Below are 18,910 nucleotides of genomic sequence, written 5' to 3'. Positions count from 1 at the left end.
AAACTTTCCCTTCTTTGAAAGGAAAGATCCAAAGATTGACAATTGATCATTGTCTGTCTGTACCTGCAGTGGGCAGAAACAAAGCTAGGTGGACAGCTGATGAGGGACTAGTCCCCACCTTCAGGAGACCACCTCAGTTTCAAGATGCTTTCACAGCTAACTCCTGTGGACTATGAAACTAAAAAAACCCAAATCTCTCATCTTGCAAAAAATATTCAACAAGAGAACATTACAAACAACAAGAAAATTTTAACTACTGCAGAGAACTGTAAGCATGAGTTAAACAGATCTGCCTTTTTCAGGGAGGGCCAGAGCTGTTTGAAGAAAGGAAAATTTTCAGGTAAGCTGCCACAAATTTTCCCATTCTCTCTCAGGGCTAGGTCCACAGATCCTCGGTGTGGGATATTCTCAGCAATGACAAAATTCCTAGGGAGAGAACAAAATAATATCACAGAGAAAGGAATCACCACAGCATGCAGGACCCACCTGTCAAAGGCTGCATCATCCGAAGATGAATATCTATCTTGTAAAATTTAGTCAATGTTTACGCAGATGACCAAGTTGCAGCTTTACAAATTTCAATGCCCCTTCTCTGCCTATGTACTGAATGAGCTCTGGTGCCCACTGCTGGATTGGTGCCCTTGATATGCAAGGCCCTGATAAACTATAGATGAGCCTTTGCTCACTGCAGCAATGATACTGTTCCTTTTGTAGATCCCTTAACCTGAGTCCTCTCCCCTTCCACTCAATGGTTTATGTATGCCATCGCTGACATTGTCCGCCATTCAGTAATGCTGGGGCCAGTTGTTGAACAGCATATTTTATTGCCCTCATCTCTAGAAAAATGTATGCTCTTCTTTAGTTCCAAGAAGAACCATGTCCCTACAGCCATCAACTTCTCAGAGAATGCTTCCCATCCTTCCAGACTGGCATCTATTGTTATGACAGATCTCTCTGGCTCTGCCATGGCCATCTTTCCTGAAATCAATCTGGGCTCATCCATCAATCCCAGGATTTCAATACGAGTGACAGAATGCTCACTTTCTGAGATGGAAAAGTCAGAAAACAGCAGGGAGGGACAGCAGGAAACTCTGGAATGTCCTCATTCATTCTTGCCCCTAGCACTATTCCTAGAAAACTCATTATGACATGATTATCCCTAAAACACTCATTAGGGTGCCTAGGACGCCCTCAAAGGGCTAACTGCTGATCTGATCTTGCTCTGTATTTTGGCTGACAAAGATTTTATGGGCCTCTGAGTCTATTAACACTCCAAGATGAATGAGGCACCGAGATGGCTGAAGAGGACTCTTTCAAAAATTTACTATAATCCATGCTGTTGCAACATTTGGATTGTTGCTTGAGTGCATCTCTCTTTGGACAGGATTCTGATTAGAATGTTGTCTAGGAAAGAGTACATTTGTATTCCTATTTGCCTGAGAATAGCAACCAGAACACTGAGGACTTCAGTGAATGCTTGAGGTGCAGATAACAGTACAAAAGGCAGCACTTTCTATTGAAAATTATCCATGCCATGAGTGAATTACAGAAATCTCCTGTGCACCTGGTGAACTCGCATATGCAGATAGGTCTCCTTCAAATCTACTGATGTGAGGTAATCCCTCTGGCAGATGGCCACCACTATGGACTTAAAATTCTCCAGACTGAATCTGGTCTCCAATACTTCTCTGTCCTCCCCAGACCTCTTGGGTACCAGAAACAAAACTGAGTAGTGGCCAGAGAACATCTCTGCCTCGGGAACTCTCTCTATTACACCAATTCCCAAAAGATAATTTACTAAAGACTACAGATCACACCTATTTTGCAGATTGGAAGATACCAGAGAAGAGAGAAAAATGATTTAAAAATTCTATGATGTACTCCTGTCAAATCACATTCAGCACCCATCTGTCCAATGTGGAGATGGGCCATTGGTCCTTGAATTTTAAACAGTTCTCCCCTTAGGTGTTGCTTGTTAGAACTCTCCTGACTGTAGTCATGGATTGTTTCTAGTGTTGGAATTTACACTGCAGGAAGACTGGTCTCTCTCCTTTCCAGGCTTAGACTTGTTCTATTTGCCTTTGTTGTAGTCTTGCTTTCCATACTTAGAGGAACAGCCACAGAAAGGATATTTAGACCTGAAATAAAGCCAGCTATCCCTTTGCCCAGATTTGGAGTTGAGAGTTTAACATTTGATTTATCTGAAGACTACAGTATCATTTTGTCTAATCGTTCCCCGAATAACCACCCTTCTGAATATTTTGAAGCTGCTAACATGATTTTGACTGGTCTGTTGCCTTTCCAGGAGGTGCCATCAAGTCACCACATTGGAGGCCATAGCATGTGCTGAAAACATTGAAGCACCCCTCGTTGCATCAGCTATGAATGCTGAAGGCACTAAGATGTTCATTAACTCTGAACCTAACTGAAATGATTTCTTAGCAGTTTTTGGCAGTCTGACTTCCAAACTGTCTGTCTAGGTGAGTACTACTCTGGCAAAACATGGTGCTGCAGCAGAAGCCTTCAGAGAAGAAGATGCAGCCTCACTATGGCACAGTGATATTTCCAAGTCTGCAGTCATTGGGTTCCTTTGGGGGAAAAGTCCCTCTCCTTTGGGACAGCAATGACTTTGACTAGTTCTAATAAACTGCTCTGTCCACTGTGGGAAGAGAGACAATCTGCTTTTTGCTATGGTGCATGCTGTAGAATTTTTTTTGGCATGCCTGGACAATCTCACAGACTTTGTTGGTGCTTCCCATTCAGCCTTAACTACTTTCCCCCAAATGACACGAAGGGGAACATGTAGTTCAGATTTTGAACAAGTTGCGGGGGGGGGAGGGGGAACAAACAAACAAAAACCTTTCTATACTAGTCCTCTCTTCCACCACAAATTTTTTTCCTCACTAGCTCATCCGACTGAATACCCAAGTATCTAATCAACTTTTGTAAGTTTATCTCAAATAATTCAGTTGGCAAAAGATCCTCTTGCTTCACTTCATCCTGCAGCTCAGACTCAGACTGAATTAATCTTCCTCCTGTAAAGATGATCCTGACTTTCCTCTCTCTTGGACTTAGGTTGAACAGATTTTCTAGCTTTTTTTTTGGACAATGCTCACAATGAAAACGAATTGGAGGAAGACGAAAAAGAACCAGATGTAAAAACAATTTATATTTCTTTTACTATGCTTTTTCTTTCTATGTATAACATCTTGTGAAGAGAGCCATTAGCTCTGGCACTCTCTGGTGATGAGTCAGAAGAACTGCTGTCCATAGAAAAAACAGGCCAGTTTTCTCTTAAGTTCGAGGTAATTTCTTGAACCCCTTTAATTTTCATTCCTTAGGGGAGGGGAGACTAGGAACTTGAGTCAGATGAAAAACCCTGCAAAACTCTTCCGTTAACAGGTATCTCTGTATCTTTGCCCTTTTGAGTGTGGACAGAACTCCTGTAAGGGACACTGCAGCTGTTTCCTGGGGCTCACAACATGGCAGCCTCTCCAGTAAAGGTATTTTTCATGCCAAATCCAAGAGCTCCCTAGCCTAAGAGGGAATTTCTTCCTGAGGGAGATTCCTTTCTTCTCCTCTCCATGCAGAATTCCAGACTTCCCCTAGGGCTAAGGAAAGGAGACCGAATTGCCTGATGGGAGCGGGTGGGACTGATGAGACCTGTGGGAGGGCATACACACAAATGGCCATTTCGGCCACTCCATGCTCTGCCCATGGCAGATTCAGCTGGTCCCGCTTATGGTTTCCCTGTGCCAGGCTGCTGCCCTGATGTAACTGCCTCTGGTTGCTGAAGGGCTCTCAATTTTTGTGCCATCCTTGAAGACATTTGCAGCCTGGCTATCAGACTGCATGCTGGTGGCGAACTCCTGGGGAACCAGCTCCTGGATCAGGATAAGGCAGACAAAGCAAAACCTTTCCAACCCAGTGAATGAGGCAGCTGGAGTGCACCAGGCACAAACTTCTCCTTCTGCACCATCTGGCAGGAATACAGAACAGGAGGAACACAGCCTTGCTGAGTTTCCTGTTTGGACCTACCTTGTCCATCCTCCTAGCCTGCAACCTGAATAGTTGAGGGATAAGAGGCAATGACTGTGACAATTCCAGACAGGAGACAACTTGTGTCTTCAGATTTTTCTTAATTCCGTCTCTTACAAGCAATACTGATACCACAGACCTGCCCATAGCTACAGGAGGCAAAAAAACCTGAGGGGAACTCCAGAAGGTGGGAGCTAGTCCCTCAGCTGTCCAATCAGCTTTGATTTTCCCCCTACAGATACAGATAGGTGATGACTCACACTGAGGATCTGGGGATCAGACCCCAAGAGAGGAATTCAGATTTTGTATGCTTCTCCTAGAGCTGCTGTGATGACCAGTGAGTTTTCCTTTGATTATTTTATTTGAAAGGGAGACAAGACAGGGATGCCTGCTTTCTCCCCTTACTCTGACATTGCTAAGCAATTTACTTGAGTCGCTTACTCTTCAGTCTTTTGCGAGTTTTCAGGCAGACTCACTCAGAAGTCAACCTTGTATGCGGCTGCTGATGACATGACAGATGTCATCTCTTGAAATATCCACTTCAAATTTAAGACAAACAACTAACCAATTAGGTCAATTTTCAGCTTTCAAAATTTATTTTCTTAAATTAGAAGTATTATCTATATAAACCTGATCCTCTATCCTGGCAAGCATTTTCTCCTTTTTTAGTGCAAGTAAAATGGCTCCCTCTATCTAGATGTCTCCACTTCAAGTAGGTTTTCCATTCTGTGCTCCTGCACCTTTGTTCAGTGCTTAATAAAATTTAAAAATGACCTATTAAGATAGTTTCCTCTTCCCTCTGAGTGAAAATTACAATATTCCCTAGATATAGAGAGTTTATAGTAAATAGTGTATTTTTTCTAACTGGAGGGAGATCTTTTACTTGAAGACAGAGAACATAGCTGTCATCCGCCATGACAGATATCCATGTGTGTTTTAACAGACTTCAGAACAGTCTAAAATGGAGAGATGTCTTGTATTTCTCTGTCTGATTATACATGTGTCAGCTCTGTTTTATAAAACACTGGCTGGGAGAGAAGGAAATTTATACTTTTCTATGTAGTGAAGAGAGGTTTACTTTTCCCGACCCAATTGTTTAATTCCCTTTTTTGAACTTAAATCCTTTATTCAGAGCCCCTATACGGATTTGGAGAACTTTAAGTAACTTTCCAGGTAAAGTAGCTCTCTCACCAGTGTTACTTGTTTATAATAATTATGTTTCCCCTAAACTTGGCCGGCCCAGCTAAATTATGAAGGTATGCAGGAATTAAATACATTCCTTATGTTTTAGTTCATCCACCAAGCTCTGCCATACCTCTAATCTGTCTTGCATTAATTTTTTTTTAAACAGAGTAAAATCTTGTTAAATGGCTGCTGTAACATTTCTTAAAAAAAAACAAAACAAAAAACAAACAAACAAACAAAAACCCCAGCCATACAAGAGACTATAAATTAAGTCAGAGGCTACATCGCAGGGGGTTGGACTAGATGACCTCCTGAGGTCCCTTCCAACCCTGATATTCTATGATTCTATATCATTCCAACTCACTCTCTGTAATACATCTGTTGCTGGGTCTAGACCACTATGTTTAAAATACAAGTAAGGGATTGCTAACTGCTATGCTGCTGGTATCAGTTTGCACAGAGGCTTTCTCCACACGTTATTTTATAACTAACTGTTGAAGTGTGGTTATTCCAGATCTCCCACTCTTAATACTGCTGAGTGATCTCAACTTTAACTCCCTGGCCTCCTTCAATAAGAAGGGGTATGAACTTGGGCTTTATGAGGCCAGAAAAGATACCTTATATGTTGGGCACAGGAAGATATCAGTTATTGCTGTGAAGATCTATGTTGTTAAATCTCCTGTATACAATTAAACTCTCATGTTCTCTCTGAGGGAGAAAAAGTGTGGAAAATGTGTCTGTGGTACAGAGCCAAACTTGAACTCATTTGCAGAAATACTTTAAAAAATTGCTTAACTTGATGTGCACAAATTGTGTGGGAGATTTCCTATAATTTACTTTGAAAGACTGGTAATATTGTTTTTTTTAAGTTTCAGAAGTACATGCTGAGTGATTGATGAGGAGTTAATACAGAGAAGCAATTGTTCTATAGTTCTTTATAAATAAATATACTCATATGAACTGGATATGTGTAAGAGCGTTTTTCCTCCATTTATTTAGAGAAGCGTACAGAGTGCTAAAACAAAAATGCTAGGGTCGAGATACCTAAAATAGTCTTAACTGGTTATATGGATACTTGAATGTTCTGGATGCTTGCTATACCCACCGCTAGATCTGTGAACCAAATAATATTTCCTTTAAAAACCAAAAATAGTGAATATACTTGATGCATCCTTTATGATATTCCAGAAGTCTAAAATCAAACAAACTCCCAAAAGAGCGAACATATTAGTCCATTCCTCTCTTGCACAAAAGAAAGCTGCAGGTAAGTGTAGACTGGTAGATGCTATCTTTTCTTCATGTAATTGTGATTCTCCTAATGATCTTTGTCTTCTAGTCAGTTTGCATAAACTTCATGTCCAAGACTGAAACCATAACATACCTTTGGAGAGTAAAAAGTGAATTCTACTGTCCTAGCTAATGAAACTTTCACCATTATGATTCCAATTACTAACTGAGGGAAAGCAAGCTAGTAAACTTTTTTTAAACCAAGTACTTTAAAACTTTACACACCTGAGCACAACTGTTTCTGCAGAGTTTCTTGTAGATCTGATCGATAGCTACTGAGACATGCTCAAAACACTGGCTGAAACGCTCGTATCTTCTTTTTTTTATCTGTTCAAATTCTTGCCTACATATCCTGGCTTCCCTTCTGCTGGCCTCAAAAGCTACAAAAGAATAATTAAACTAACTTAGCTTTGCAGAAAGTACTCAATAACAAGCTTAAACTTAGTTTAATTCTCATAGTAATCCATATCTTAGCTAATAAGCATTTTACTAGAGAAATCTGTTTTGCAACATAAACGGAAAACAGCTTCAGTGCATATATGAGCAACATGGCAATGTCCTAAGTTTGTTCCCAGAGCTCAGGTACTGAGACTGAAAACCTAGAAAATTGTTTGGATGTTTCCAGTTTTCCCTACACAAGACCAGACTGACGTGTGAAGAGAAGGAGCTCTGCCTGAGCACAGGTTGTTCGCAGTTGTATATTTAGATTGGGTAAATTCTATAGCAGTTTATAAGGCTAGATTTAGGTGTGGCAGTGGAATTCCTTGCACTCTCAGTAGTGTGCTACTTACAGCACACCACTAATTTTGCAGTAATGTTGGTGTTTGAGCTCCTGAAAAGATATGGTAACTGATACATGGATTGCTTCTTCTAAGGAAATTAGCAGAAAATTCTTAGCAAATCAGTCATCTCTGAAATGTAATAAACCTTTTATCAAGGAGTATACTATATCTTGCTTACAAAGATATTTTTGGTGAAGATACAAACAGAATTAATGATGGAACACAAAGTTTTAAAGAAATAATTTGGAATAAGATGCAACATTTTATAAATAAGATTATTAATATGAAATGGCAGTATAAAAGTGTAACTAAGGAAAAACACAAGGCCTCTAGTAGTAAGTCTCTGAAATACTCATACATGAAAGGAGGAAAAAAAATAGGACCAGTTTCAGCATAAGGATTATGCAGGATGGAAAACTTTCACAGAAATGGTTAACAAGAAGGAAGATTCAGTGTTACCATCTACTGATTCTTGGAACTTGTCCTTAGCAGTCTGCAATTTCTCCAGTGCTCTTAGGTTTGGTGCAGCTGTTTTGAATAAAACATTTTCTTTAGATACTATTTGCTTCTGCAGTCGTGTCAGCTGAGCCTCAATCTCTTTATCAGACTTTAGGTCCTAAGCAGAAGACAAAAAATCATAAAAGGGGATTACTTGCCAATAGAATCATCAGACTCCCAGGACAAGAGGACCCTATACAAACTGGTTCACCACAGATGGAAATATACCACGGTCCCTTACATCAGGACATGGTAAGCAGACACAGCAGCTGAACAGACCTTGGCAATAGTCAGGAATAATCTTAACATAAAAAAAAAGCCTAAAATAATTTAAATGAAATAAAATGGACAAGAAGCGTGGTCAAAGGCCTCTGCCTTCAGAAAACCTTTTAAACCAATTCCATCAGGTAGCAGGACATCTCCTAGCAGAGAGGTCTGGTCTCTTAATATTCTGCCTTGACTTCCTTAGACAAGCCAAGACATCCCATCATATAAGGCTTAAGCCAAACTGTTCTGTTATGTGAAGCAGCTTGAGTTTGGGTGATCTACCCTGCCATTCTGCTGGAAAAGAATTTCTGACACCATAAAAGTCCTTTCCTTTGCTCTATTTGAAGAGCTAGGTAGGATCTTTAGCCCTCAGAACCAATTATGATTGTTACTGAGCATCTTTATAAAAGACCTTTACAAAACGATGACCAACTCCTTTGAGCCTGGTATTTTGAAGCAGACTGGGGTAAGGATTAGCAGCCACATTGCTTGTGCCTGGGGAGAATTTTTTAGGAGAAGCTCTTCCTGACGCATTACTACAGATTCTTGCAGTAGCAAGTTGTGGGAAAATCTTTTTAGTCTTTTGGGGCAGGGCCTTGCAGGTATTTCAGCTTTACCTGAGCACATTTCCCTGAGACATAAAACACGCTTTTTGTGCTGATATAGAGTAGGGAATATAGTGGAACAAGAAAAGTATCTTAACTCTTATCAACAGATTAGTCATCTTGAACAAGAACTTAAGAAAGATTGAGTACATATTACACTCAATGATTTAAGCCACTCCACTTAACTATTTACAACTCTTTCATGAAAACTAACACGATGGAGAAAGGTAAAGGCTGGTTCTGCAACCTCTCCAGCAGATGAACATATGATCCAAAGGATTGTTACAGAAGACAGGGTATTTATACCCTTGGTCTATAGCTTTGGCTCTCAACCTTTCCAGACTACTGCACCCCTTTCAGGAGTTTGATTTGTCTTGCATACCCCCAAGTTTCACCTACTTGGCGTACAAAATCAGATATAAAAGTGTGACAGTATGCTATTACTGAAAAATTGCTTACTTTCTCATTTTATCATATAATTATAAAATAAATCAATCTGAATATAAATATTGTACTTACATTTCAGTGTATAATATATAGAGCAGTATAAACAAATCATTGTCTGTATGAAATTATAGTTTGTACTGACTTCACTAGTGCTTTTTATGTAACCTGTTGTAAATCTAGGCAAATATCTAGATGAGTTAAGGTAGCCCCTGAAAGACCTCTGCACACTGCCAGGGGTACGTGTACTCCAGTTGAGAACCATTGGTCTATGGAATGCAAGGCTCCGGGGAATTGACACAAGGCCCTTATCTGCCAAACACTACTCTTCTGTGGCCAGGTATGCGACTTCTATTGCAGGGCCCCATGAATGCAGTAGCATGAAGGAAAACTGGAATTTCTGTTCTTCCTCCATTAGATTTGCACTTTACAAAACCTTTAAATTATAGAATGTAGTTAAGTGGAATATTCTGATCAATAAAATGCATATATACTAATGCTAAAAAGTCAGGATGTCTAACAGGAAACGTCTGCTGTCAAATCTCAAGCCTACTAGTTTTCAGTCAAAACATTTGGTTAAGATTATGCTGAAGAATGCATGAAAGCTTCATTCTATAGTATTATAAAGTAAATAAAATAAAGGGTCTCACTGTTAGATCCTCTGTTAGACTGCTATAGTCTATCTGAATTGCTCTCTCTCTCTCATAAATATCTGCAGTAGCCTCAGTGCTTTCTGCTTCAGTTCCCAGCTGTAACAGAGATGAAGGGCTTTTCAGTTCAGAAATATAGTGATCTTTTTAGCTGTTAAAAAGAACAAAGTCTACATGACATGGAATGAGGGAGAAAATGGAGCAACTTTTCCTTTTCTAATGTATTTAATACACTTCTGTAATCAAACATTATGATTTACTAGTTGAATAGCAGGAAATATTCATAGTTGAAAATGCTGTCTATGAACTTTGAAGAATCCAACAATTGCAGTTGTGGTGTTAACATGAAAGCAGAAGTGCATTTGTCCAGAGGGCACTTAGAATGGGCTAACTCCATTTCTGGTCTGTCAGAATGGGCTTTCTTGGGAGTTTTCAAATCCCCCTTCAAAAAAGGCTCCTAGGGATATTAGTCAATAGAAAACACCCCTTCCAGCCAATTGTTCTTAGAAAAAATAAACAAAATCTCCCTTTCCTTTTAGGCTGCTGGCAATGAGCACAAGCAGACTGCCTCCTACTCACTGCAAGCCTGGGTCAACAATTACCTACTCCAGTTCTGTCCCAGTCCCAGCCTCTCACATGCTGCTTCCATCCTCCTCAGTGTCGGTACCCCAGAACCACTTTCCCTCCCATATTCCACACATCAGTGACACATTCCTACTTCCCCTCCAAGTCCTCCACCTTATTCTTACTCCATGACAGCTACAGCCCCATCTCACCATCATAGGCGGCAGGTTTGTATAATTTTTGGTGGGGCCCAAAATGGTGGTGCCCCCCCGCTCCCGCCCTGTAAGCCGATATAAAATGAAGCTACAACACAAGATTACAAGGGTCAATTAAAAGTGGAAAGTCAGAAGCAGCACTTGCCTACTTCAATATACAGTATTATATTTTGTTGCACCTGTTGTGATGAAGTGGGAATGTTCTTAATATTTTCTCTGAATACTGTGTGGGTGCCTCAGTTTCCCCTGCAAGATGCCAACTGAAGGTGTTGGGGACAAAGATCAGGTGGCCTCCCTGTCCGGAAGAGACACAGAGGCCAGAGGGAGTGTCAGTTTGGAGCTGGCTGGGGAAATGGGGAGAGACCCAGAACTTGGTTCTGGGCTCCCCACCCCCCAAGATGGACCTGACAGAGGGGTTCTGTTTTCTGTACCAACAAGCTCTGTTTAAACTGTGTTCCCGTCATCTAATAAACCTTCTGTTTTACTGTCTGGCGGAGAGTCACATCTGACTGCGGAGTTGGGGTGCAGGGACCTCTGGTTGCCCCAGGACCAGCCTGGGCAGACTCGCTGTGGAAAGTGCATGATGTGGAAGGGCATGCTGAATGCTCCGAGGTCAGACCCAGGAAGGTGTAAGCTTCTTGCCCTGGAGACAGTATGCTCCAAGAGAGGAGGCTCCCCCAGAGTCCTGACTGGCTTTGTATGGAGTTGTTCCAAAGCATCACAGCATCCCCTTCCACACCGTGCACTTCCCAGAAGTCCGCACAGGCACTGACACTCCCTCCTCCGGCCTTTGTCTCTTTTCCAGGCATTAGGAGGTGTCATAGGTCTTACCCCCACTTGGAGCTGTTGGGTTCCAATGTGGGGACCCGCAGGTATCCCCCCACCCTAAAATCCTAGGGTAGGTCTCCTTTTTGCTGCCACCACTCGGTCGATTTACGTGGGCCGAGACACCCCTGTTTTCCCCCCCCTCCTCTTTCCAGAGACGTTCCCTGGGGAAATACAGATCAACTCACAGAGAGAGAAACCTCCCCCCTCCCCTCTCTGCCCGGAGATAAGCTTGTCTCACCACCGAGAGAGAGTTTCTTAGCCCCCTCTCCCTGTATCCACAGTAGAAGGGATTTAATCAAATCTTTATAGAAAGAATTTATTAAAAGAAAAACAAGAAAATACAGAATCTCTATGAGTCCAAGCTGGACACTCATAGGGTATAACCTTGCTAAGTTCTGGAGAGACTCCTCTCTCCTTCTCAGTACAAACAATACAGGCAGAATTAAGAATAATCAATAACAAACACACAGAATTGCAAACATAGGATTATTAGATGAGGACACAAAGTATCTTTCTAATACTCACTATCTTGACTAGAAGAAATTAGTTCAGGAAGGTGGAAACTTGTAGAGACTTGATTAAAACATCTGGACCCTTGTAATTCCAAACGGCTAAGAAAAACACACACAGAAACAGAGAGAAAAAGTTCCCTCCTAGGAATTTTAAATTCTCTTCCCTGATTGGTCCTCAGGTCAGGTGTTCACCAGGTACTAGGTGTTAACCCTTTACAGGTGGAAACTTAACCCTTAACTAACTATTCATGACAGGAGGCCACCCAATCTCTCTGTTCTCCAACACCTTCAGTTGGCACCTTGCAGGGGAAACTGATTTGGGAGAAATGAAGTAAAAGCTGCCCAAACCGAGCTTGAGCACTCCTGAATTTTGAGGTGTTCAAATCTGGAAGGCAGGTGCTGGTGGTGGGAGAGGGCTGTGGGCTCCATGGGGGAGCATGGCAGCAACAGTCTGGAGCTGCATGGAGCCAGACACGCTGGTCTGAGTGGCACAGTAAGCGGTTTGGGGGTTGGAGAAGAGGTAGGGGGTTCCGGGGGGCAGTCAAGGGACAAGGAGCAGGGGGGATTGGATGGGGCAGAGGTTCGGAGGGGCAGTCAGGGGACAGGCAGCAATTGGATAGGCATGGGAGTCCAGGAGGTTTATCAGGGGACAAGTAGGAGGGTCCTGGGGGGGACGTTGGGTGGGGTCTCAGGAGGGGGCAGTTGGGGACAAGGAGAAGGGAGACTTAGATAGGGGCTGAGGTCCCAAGGGGCAGTTAGGAGCAGGGGTCTCGGGAGGGGGTAATCGGGAGACAAGGACCAGTGGTGCTTAGATAGGGGGTGGGGGTCCTGGGGGGCAGTTGGGGCAGGGGTCTGGGGAGCGGGCAATCAGCAGCCAGGGGCTGGGATTCAAAGGGCTCTGGGCTGCTGGCAGCCGCGGGGAGCCCAGAGGCTTTTAAATCCCAGCCGCGGCCGGGAGTCAGAGGGCTCTGGGCTGCCGGCAGCCGCTGGGAGCCCAGAGCCCTCTGACTCCTGGCCACGGCTGGGATTTAAATGGCTCTGGGCTCCCCGCCGCAGCAGGCAGCCCAGAGCCCTCTGCGGCTGGGATTTAAAGGGCTCTGGGCTCCCCGCCGCAGCGGGCAGCCCAGAGCCCTCTGATTCCCGGCCGCAGCTGGGATTTAAAGGGCTCTGGGCTCCCCGCCGCAGCGGGCAGCCCAGAGCCCTCTGACTCCCGGCCGCGGCTGGGATTTAAAGGAGTCTGGGCTCCCGGCCGTGGCTGGGATTTAAAGGGCTCTGGGTTCGCGGTGGCTGCCGGCAGGGTAAGTTTGCCCTCCAATACCCTGATCCAACCTCCCCTCATTGGTAATTTTTTTTTTGGAAGGGTGGAGGACCCTGAGTTTCAGATTTTGCTCTAGACTCCCAAAAACCTCCGAGTGGCCCTGTCCACTGTGAAAGTCAGGAGGGAGGACTTGAAACTGTCATAAGTATTCCTAAGAGCATATTATTCCTAAGAGTATATTCCATCATTTGACTTCTTTATTTCTATAGCTGTTGGAGGAAGGAGGCTCAGATTTAGATAATATTCATATTTAGGGTGGGGGAGAAATGTCAGAATATCATATAAGGAGGAGTCCTCAATAGAAAATCATCCAAATCTGAATTTCATCCTATCTAATCTACTAGGTTTTACATTTTTGCATTAATAGTTTTGTCTTTATGCATCCTCTTAAAAGTTTATTTGCAATGTTGATAGTGGCAATGCCTTTGTATTATGAAGTTTTTATACATTTTCAATAAGATGTTGCCAATGTGGGTGGGTGTAAAAATGTGTGATAGCCCCTTCTACTGGCTGCATAATGATGGATTTGGCCAGTGCCTATATTATTTTACATTATTATATAACCAGGGCAGTCAGCCATTAGGAAAAAAACATTTTACTTCAGGAATATATGTTTTCTGCTATAGTACATCTTTCATAAGTATTTTCTACAGTACCTCTACTTCACTGATTTCATCCAGTGATCCCAATAAGAGAGAAATTCTCAAATCTTGGACCTTGCATTCAAGAAGCATATTATGTCTCTCTAATCTTTTCTGCTCCAGAGAGGTTTCAATAGATATAGCTTCCTTTTGTAACTTACCCATTTCCCTGCAACCATAAAAAGGTATGAATCTGTTAAACACTGGCATTATTAAAATTATGTAACTATCAGGCAAGCATTATAGAAACAAGAAGGATTTTTTCTACTGTAGTCTACATTATACATTAAAAGGTAAGTACTTGGTCCTAGTAATGATCTGAAGTACTATATAATGCATTAGCACCAAGAAGGAATTAAAGTTAAGCAGACCAATAAAGTCATTTTTCAAACATGAATTCTTTTACCAATACCAGAGGGGTGGAAAACAACAGGCTTGATATATCATCACAGTTCAACAATTTCAAGCTTTCAGAATTTAGCACACTTACTACATCAACTACAATCTCTATCCTACCAGCCCATACTTCTGCTCATGAAGATTTCTTCCCTTCAAACCACGAACAGACAGAGTATCTTCTCCTAGCATTTATTCTACTTGAAACACAATTCAAGGTCACCTAATCAATTTACTGTAAAAATGTAAGTGGCTAAATAGTAAGACAGATAGAATATTAATCCCAATACACCTCTACCTCAATATAACGCGACCCGATATAACACAAATTTGTATATAATGCGGTAAGGCAGAACTCGGGGGGGGGGGGGGGCTGCGCACTACGGTGGATCAAAGCAAGTTCAATATAATGCTGTAGACGTGCAGACTCACCCCTCCGGTGCCTCCTGCTGGTCGCCCTGGGAATTAGCTCACTTCCAGCCAGGAGCGCCCTCTGCAGGCCAGTGATCCGCCTGTCCTCTGCTGGCCCCCGTGTCCCTCCCAGGACCTCGGTGCCCTTTTAACTGGGTCTCCCCTCTCCCACTATCCCCACTTTGCCTCAGTATTGGCTACTGCCCAGTCTCCATCTAGCCCCTGTTCACTGGGGCAGACTGCAGTATCAGCCACTCATCATAGGCAAATGGGTTTGGACCTGCTGCCTTTGCCTACCCCTTAGGCTGCCCCCTGCAACCCCCAGTACCTCTTGGCCTAATGCTAGGCTGCAGCCTGGGGCTTTCCAAGCAGGAGCTCCTCTGCCTTTCCCCAGCCCTGCTTCACTCTAGGTACCTTGTCTAGCTCCCTGCAGCCAGGGCCTTCTCCCTCTACAAGCAGAGGGAGACTGTCTGGGCTCCTGGCTCATTGCCTCTTATAGGGGCCAGCTGGGCCTGCTTGGGACCTGGCCACAGCTGGGCCTGCTTTCTCCCAATCAGCCCAGACTTCTTGCCCCAGCTACAGCCCTCTCCTGGGCTGTTTTAAGCCCCGAAGGGCAGGAGCGGGTAGCCACCCCACTACAAACGCCGTTTCACCTATAACGCGGTAAGATTTTTTGGCTCCTGAGGAAAGCGTTATATCGAGGTAGAGGTGTAGTTAGCAATTAAAAACTATTTATCATAATTGTTATATAATACATTGTCAGATGAGTATCAAACTTATGAATTCTTATAACTTTATGAATGAAGTATACTGTGAGAAATATTTCACAAATTTTCTTAGCTAATACATACATGTTTATCCCCCAAAAGGGCAATGACTCACTGGATTGAACAATGGCTGATAATATATGGCTAATAATGACCATATATTGATTCAGTTGGAGGTACTAAAAGAGAATATATGCACAGATTAAGCAGGATTGGGGAAGACAAGATAGACTAGACTAAACTAAACTAAAGGAGGAACCGTTCCCACAGAAGATGATTTAGCAGCGAAAGCAGGACAAGAAAGCGGTCTCAAATTAGTATTTCCCTCAAGATATGCAATACCTGACAGGCACTGAGTGTAGCACTGTGTGCACAGAAAAAAACTAGAAAAATCACCCTAAAATTTTAATCAAAAATTCAAGGTTTAACTATTTCTAACTATGAGAGACCAGGATGAGACCTAATTGGGGGTGGGGAGGTGTGGGCATATTATCCCACATCTACCCACTACAGGTTCTTACACCTTCCTTTGTAGCATGCTGGCCACTGCTGGAGACTGGATCACTGGACTACACTGACCTCAGGTCTGATCCAATATGACAACTGACTTCCCACAAAAGGTTCAAGCATCTAAAGTGCTGACCTCTTTTGAAATTACTAAACTAATTATTATACCCAAGTACAGTTAGTAGTTACCTATTAAGGGTTAATAATTTCTTCCTTGATTCCTCAACTTCATTTTGGGCTTTTGTAACCTCAGTTTTGAGAGTTATTAATTTATCCTTAAGATGCTGTTGTTCCCCCATTACTTCATTCACCATTAGTAGAAATTCTTCCTCAGCCTGCATAAAAAATAAAAGATAACATTAAAAATATGGAATTATTTTAAAAGCCTAATATGCCATTATATAGCAAGAGGGAATCAAGGTTTAAAACATTTATACCATATTACATTGGCAAAACAAACTAGCTGTCAGTTTCTTTATAAAGCTATTCATGCTGTGAAACTATTGCACTTGAAAATACTCAACTACATAGATTCCTATATATCCAGCGAGCTATTCATGGTACTTTCTTAAACACAGACCCAAAACAATTTTATTGAGAGCATATGTAGACTTAATCTCAAAGGATTATCTTAATACATAGTAAAAACCAATAAACTATCATCCAATAGTTTTGTACAGATTGAAACCACATGATGTCTTAAAAGCATTTCTACTTATTGTGTATAGCAAATTAAATTTTAAAGAAATTAAAATGTATAAAAGTTACAACACATCTATAATAATTGTATAACATAATAATAAATAGATAAAGGTTAAACATATCTATATATTTGTCTAAGTCAGGGAGGAAGTCAAGGAGGACACCTCTATTCTCGCATTCGAGACATCCAGCCACCAGGTAAGTGCTCCCAAGATTTGGGGTGGTACCATGACCAATGTGCTCAAATGATGCTTGGCTGGGCAGTACACCACTGTAATGGCCACAGAAGGAATCTGGCAAGCAGCGTCACGTAGGGACACACCTACGTGTGTCCTACTGGTCCCAGGCATGTGAGAGTTATGCACAAATTACTGAAGGGCTCTGCATCTGTCTTCTGGCAGGTATGCTCACTCTGACATGAGTTGAGTATGAATTCTATTCACTTCGACAGTGTGAGACTATTTTTCATAATTCACTAGGAGCTCTAATCAGGAAAGCAAGGAGATGATTCTGTGTAGTGCTGTCTTGGTCTCAATCCTGGGACTTGACCGATCAGCCTATCATCTAGATATGCGTAGACATGAAGTCCCTATTTCCTTAGATATCTCACCACCACTGCCAGGTGGTGAATACACTCATTGCCATGGACAGTCCAAAGGGTAGGACTCTGTATAGATAATGCTTGAGTCCCTCTATAAATCTGAGGGACTTTCTACGAGCCAGGTAGTTGGCAATAGGGAAGTATGGATATTGCAAGTTGAAAGTCACAAGCCAGTCTTAACCTCAAAGTGATGCATGCAACCATTACCATCCTGAATCTGAGACAGCATATGTATCTACTGAGCTCCTCGGGTGTAGGATAGGACCAAAAAACCTCTCTCTTTTTTGGACTAGGAAAATACAGAGAATAGACTTTCTTCCCCTGTATTCCTGAGGCAACTCTTCTATTGCTACTAGCCAGAGTAACAAGGCCAATTCTGTCTGTGAAAGGCTCTCATGAGAAGGGTTCCTGAAGAGGGATGAGGAAGAACACAGGAAGAGGGTAGGGAGAAGACTTGGATGGTATAAGCATGTGACAACATCTAGCACCCATTTGTTAGTGGTGATGTCCAACCACGCCTGGTGGGACGAGATGAACCTTGTGCTCAAGAGACTGCTCAGTTGATTGGTTGAAAGCTGCACCGACACCAACTATCAAGTTTAGCAATGCATGAATGCAACGCTCTGTGTGGCTAGTGTACTGTACTCCTGTACTTTTATAGATTTTTAGACTGATTGGGATACGGAACTGTTTGTTGCCTATCCTGGTGGTGTGATTGATGATGGTACACTGGAAGCATACAGATTCCTGGGGACCTCCACATCTCTTTTGGAGTCCTTTAGCAAGTACAGGGTGCTGTTTTCTCACTAAATAATTCTGATTCTTCACATGGTAAATCCTCAGTTATGGCTTGCACTTCATGAAGAATGCCTAAAGCCAGAATGCTATTTACATGGTAACAGAGGTGGCCATGGACCAGACTGTGGTATCTGCCACATCCAATGCAGCCTGAAGAGCTGACTCTGTTACCAGCTGGCCCTCTGTAAAAAGGTCATTAAGCTATTCTCTCTTCTCCAGGAGGCGGGGGGTAGGGGAGGGGAGCAGGTCTGCTGAATGGCATCCCATCCCGTATTAAGAAACTGTACTCGGTTAGGACAACTTGGCAAATTTGACACTTTCAGCTTGAATGAAGCACAGGAAGACTTTCATCCAAACAGGTTAAGTCTTTTGGAATCCTTTTCTTTTGTTGGGTTCCTGGTGAGCGTGGACAGCCAGAACTACTAAGGAACTGGGGTTGGGGTGCAAATAGAAAAACTCAATTCCTTCCGTACTAGATATCATTTTTCTATGCATTTCATCGTCAGTAGGTGACTAGTATTTACCACAGTGCACTTTCTGAATCTAAAGCTCTCTCATTTATAGGAAGAGATATTCTGGCCGGTCCCAGGGATGGATAGCAAATAATTTTTTAGATTTTTTGATCTCCAAGGTGTCTGTAACCTGTATCAGGAACTCCTGAAATGCCCTAAAATCATCTGGGATCAGCATCGTTGCTGAAATGACTGTTTCATCTGGAGCTGACAAAGACAGGTCCTCTGCAGGGCAAGGGTGTGGAGGAAGACTGCTGCTGCCGCATTCATACCTCTGGGTCCCACTCTTCCTGGTACTTGGGTATTATTGGAGTCAGTGATATCACTGGGGAGGATGACCTTTTCCTTTTTTCATTAGAGGCAAGTGGTTTCTCGACACCTG

General features: G+C 42.6%; 1 protein-coding gene across 3 annotated transcripts in view; it reads right to left on the bottom strand.

The window, feature by feature from the left end:
• SMC1B (structural maintenance of chromosomes 1B) overlaps positions 1-18,910 on the bottom strand; it is a 64,641-nt gene that overhangs the window by 11,292 nt on the left and 34,439 nt on the right. For all 3 annotated transcript variants that reach the window (XM_039488842.1, XM_039488827.1, XM_039488833.1), the window contains 5 exons: positions 16,105-16,250; positions 13,850-14,003; positions 9,757-9,855; positions 7,752-7,908; positions 6,736-6,890 (listed from right to left, as the gene is read on the bottom strand). In XM_039488842.1, the coding sequence (XP_039344776.1) occupies positions 6,736-6,890; positions 7,752-7,908; positions 9,757-9,855; positions 13,850-14,003; positions 16,105-16,250 (711 nt within the window). The remainder of the gene's footprint in view (positions 1-6,735; positions 6,891-7,751; positions 7,909-9,756; positions 9,856-13,849; positions 14,004-16,104; positions 16,251-18,910) is intronic.

This window comes from Mauremys reevesii, linkage group 1 (genome assembly GCF_016161935.1).
Source record: "Mauremys reevesii isolate NIE-2019 linkage group 1, ASM1616193v1, whole genome shotgun sequence".
Taxonomy (NCBI): domain Eukaryota; kingdom Metazoa; phylum Chordata; order Testudines; family Geoemydidae; genus Mauremys; species Mauremys reevesii.
This window is presented reverse-complemented; position numbering and strand designations above follow the sequence as displayed.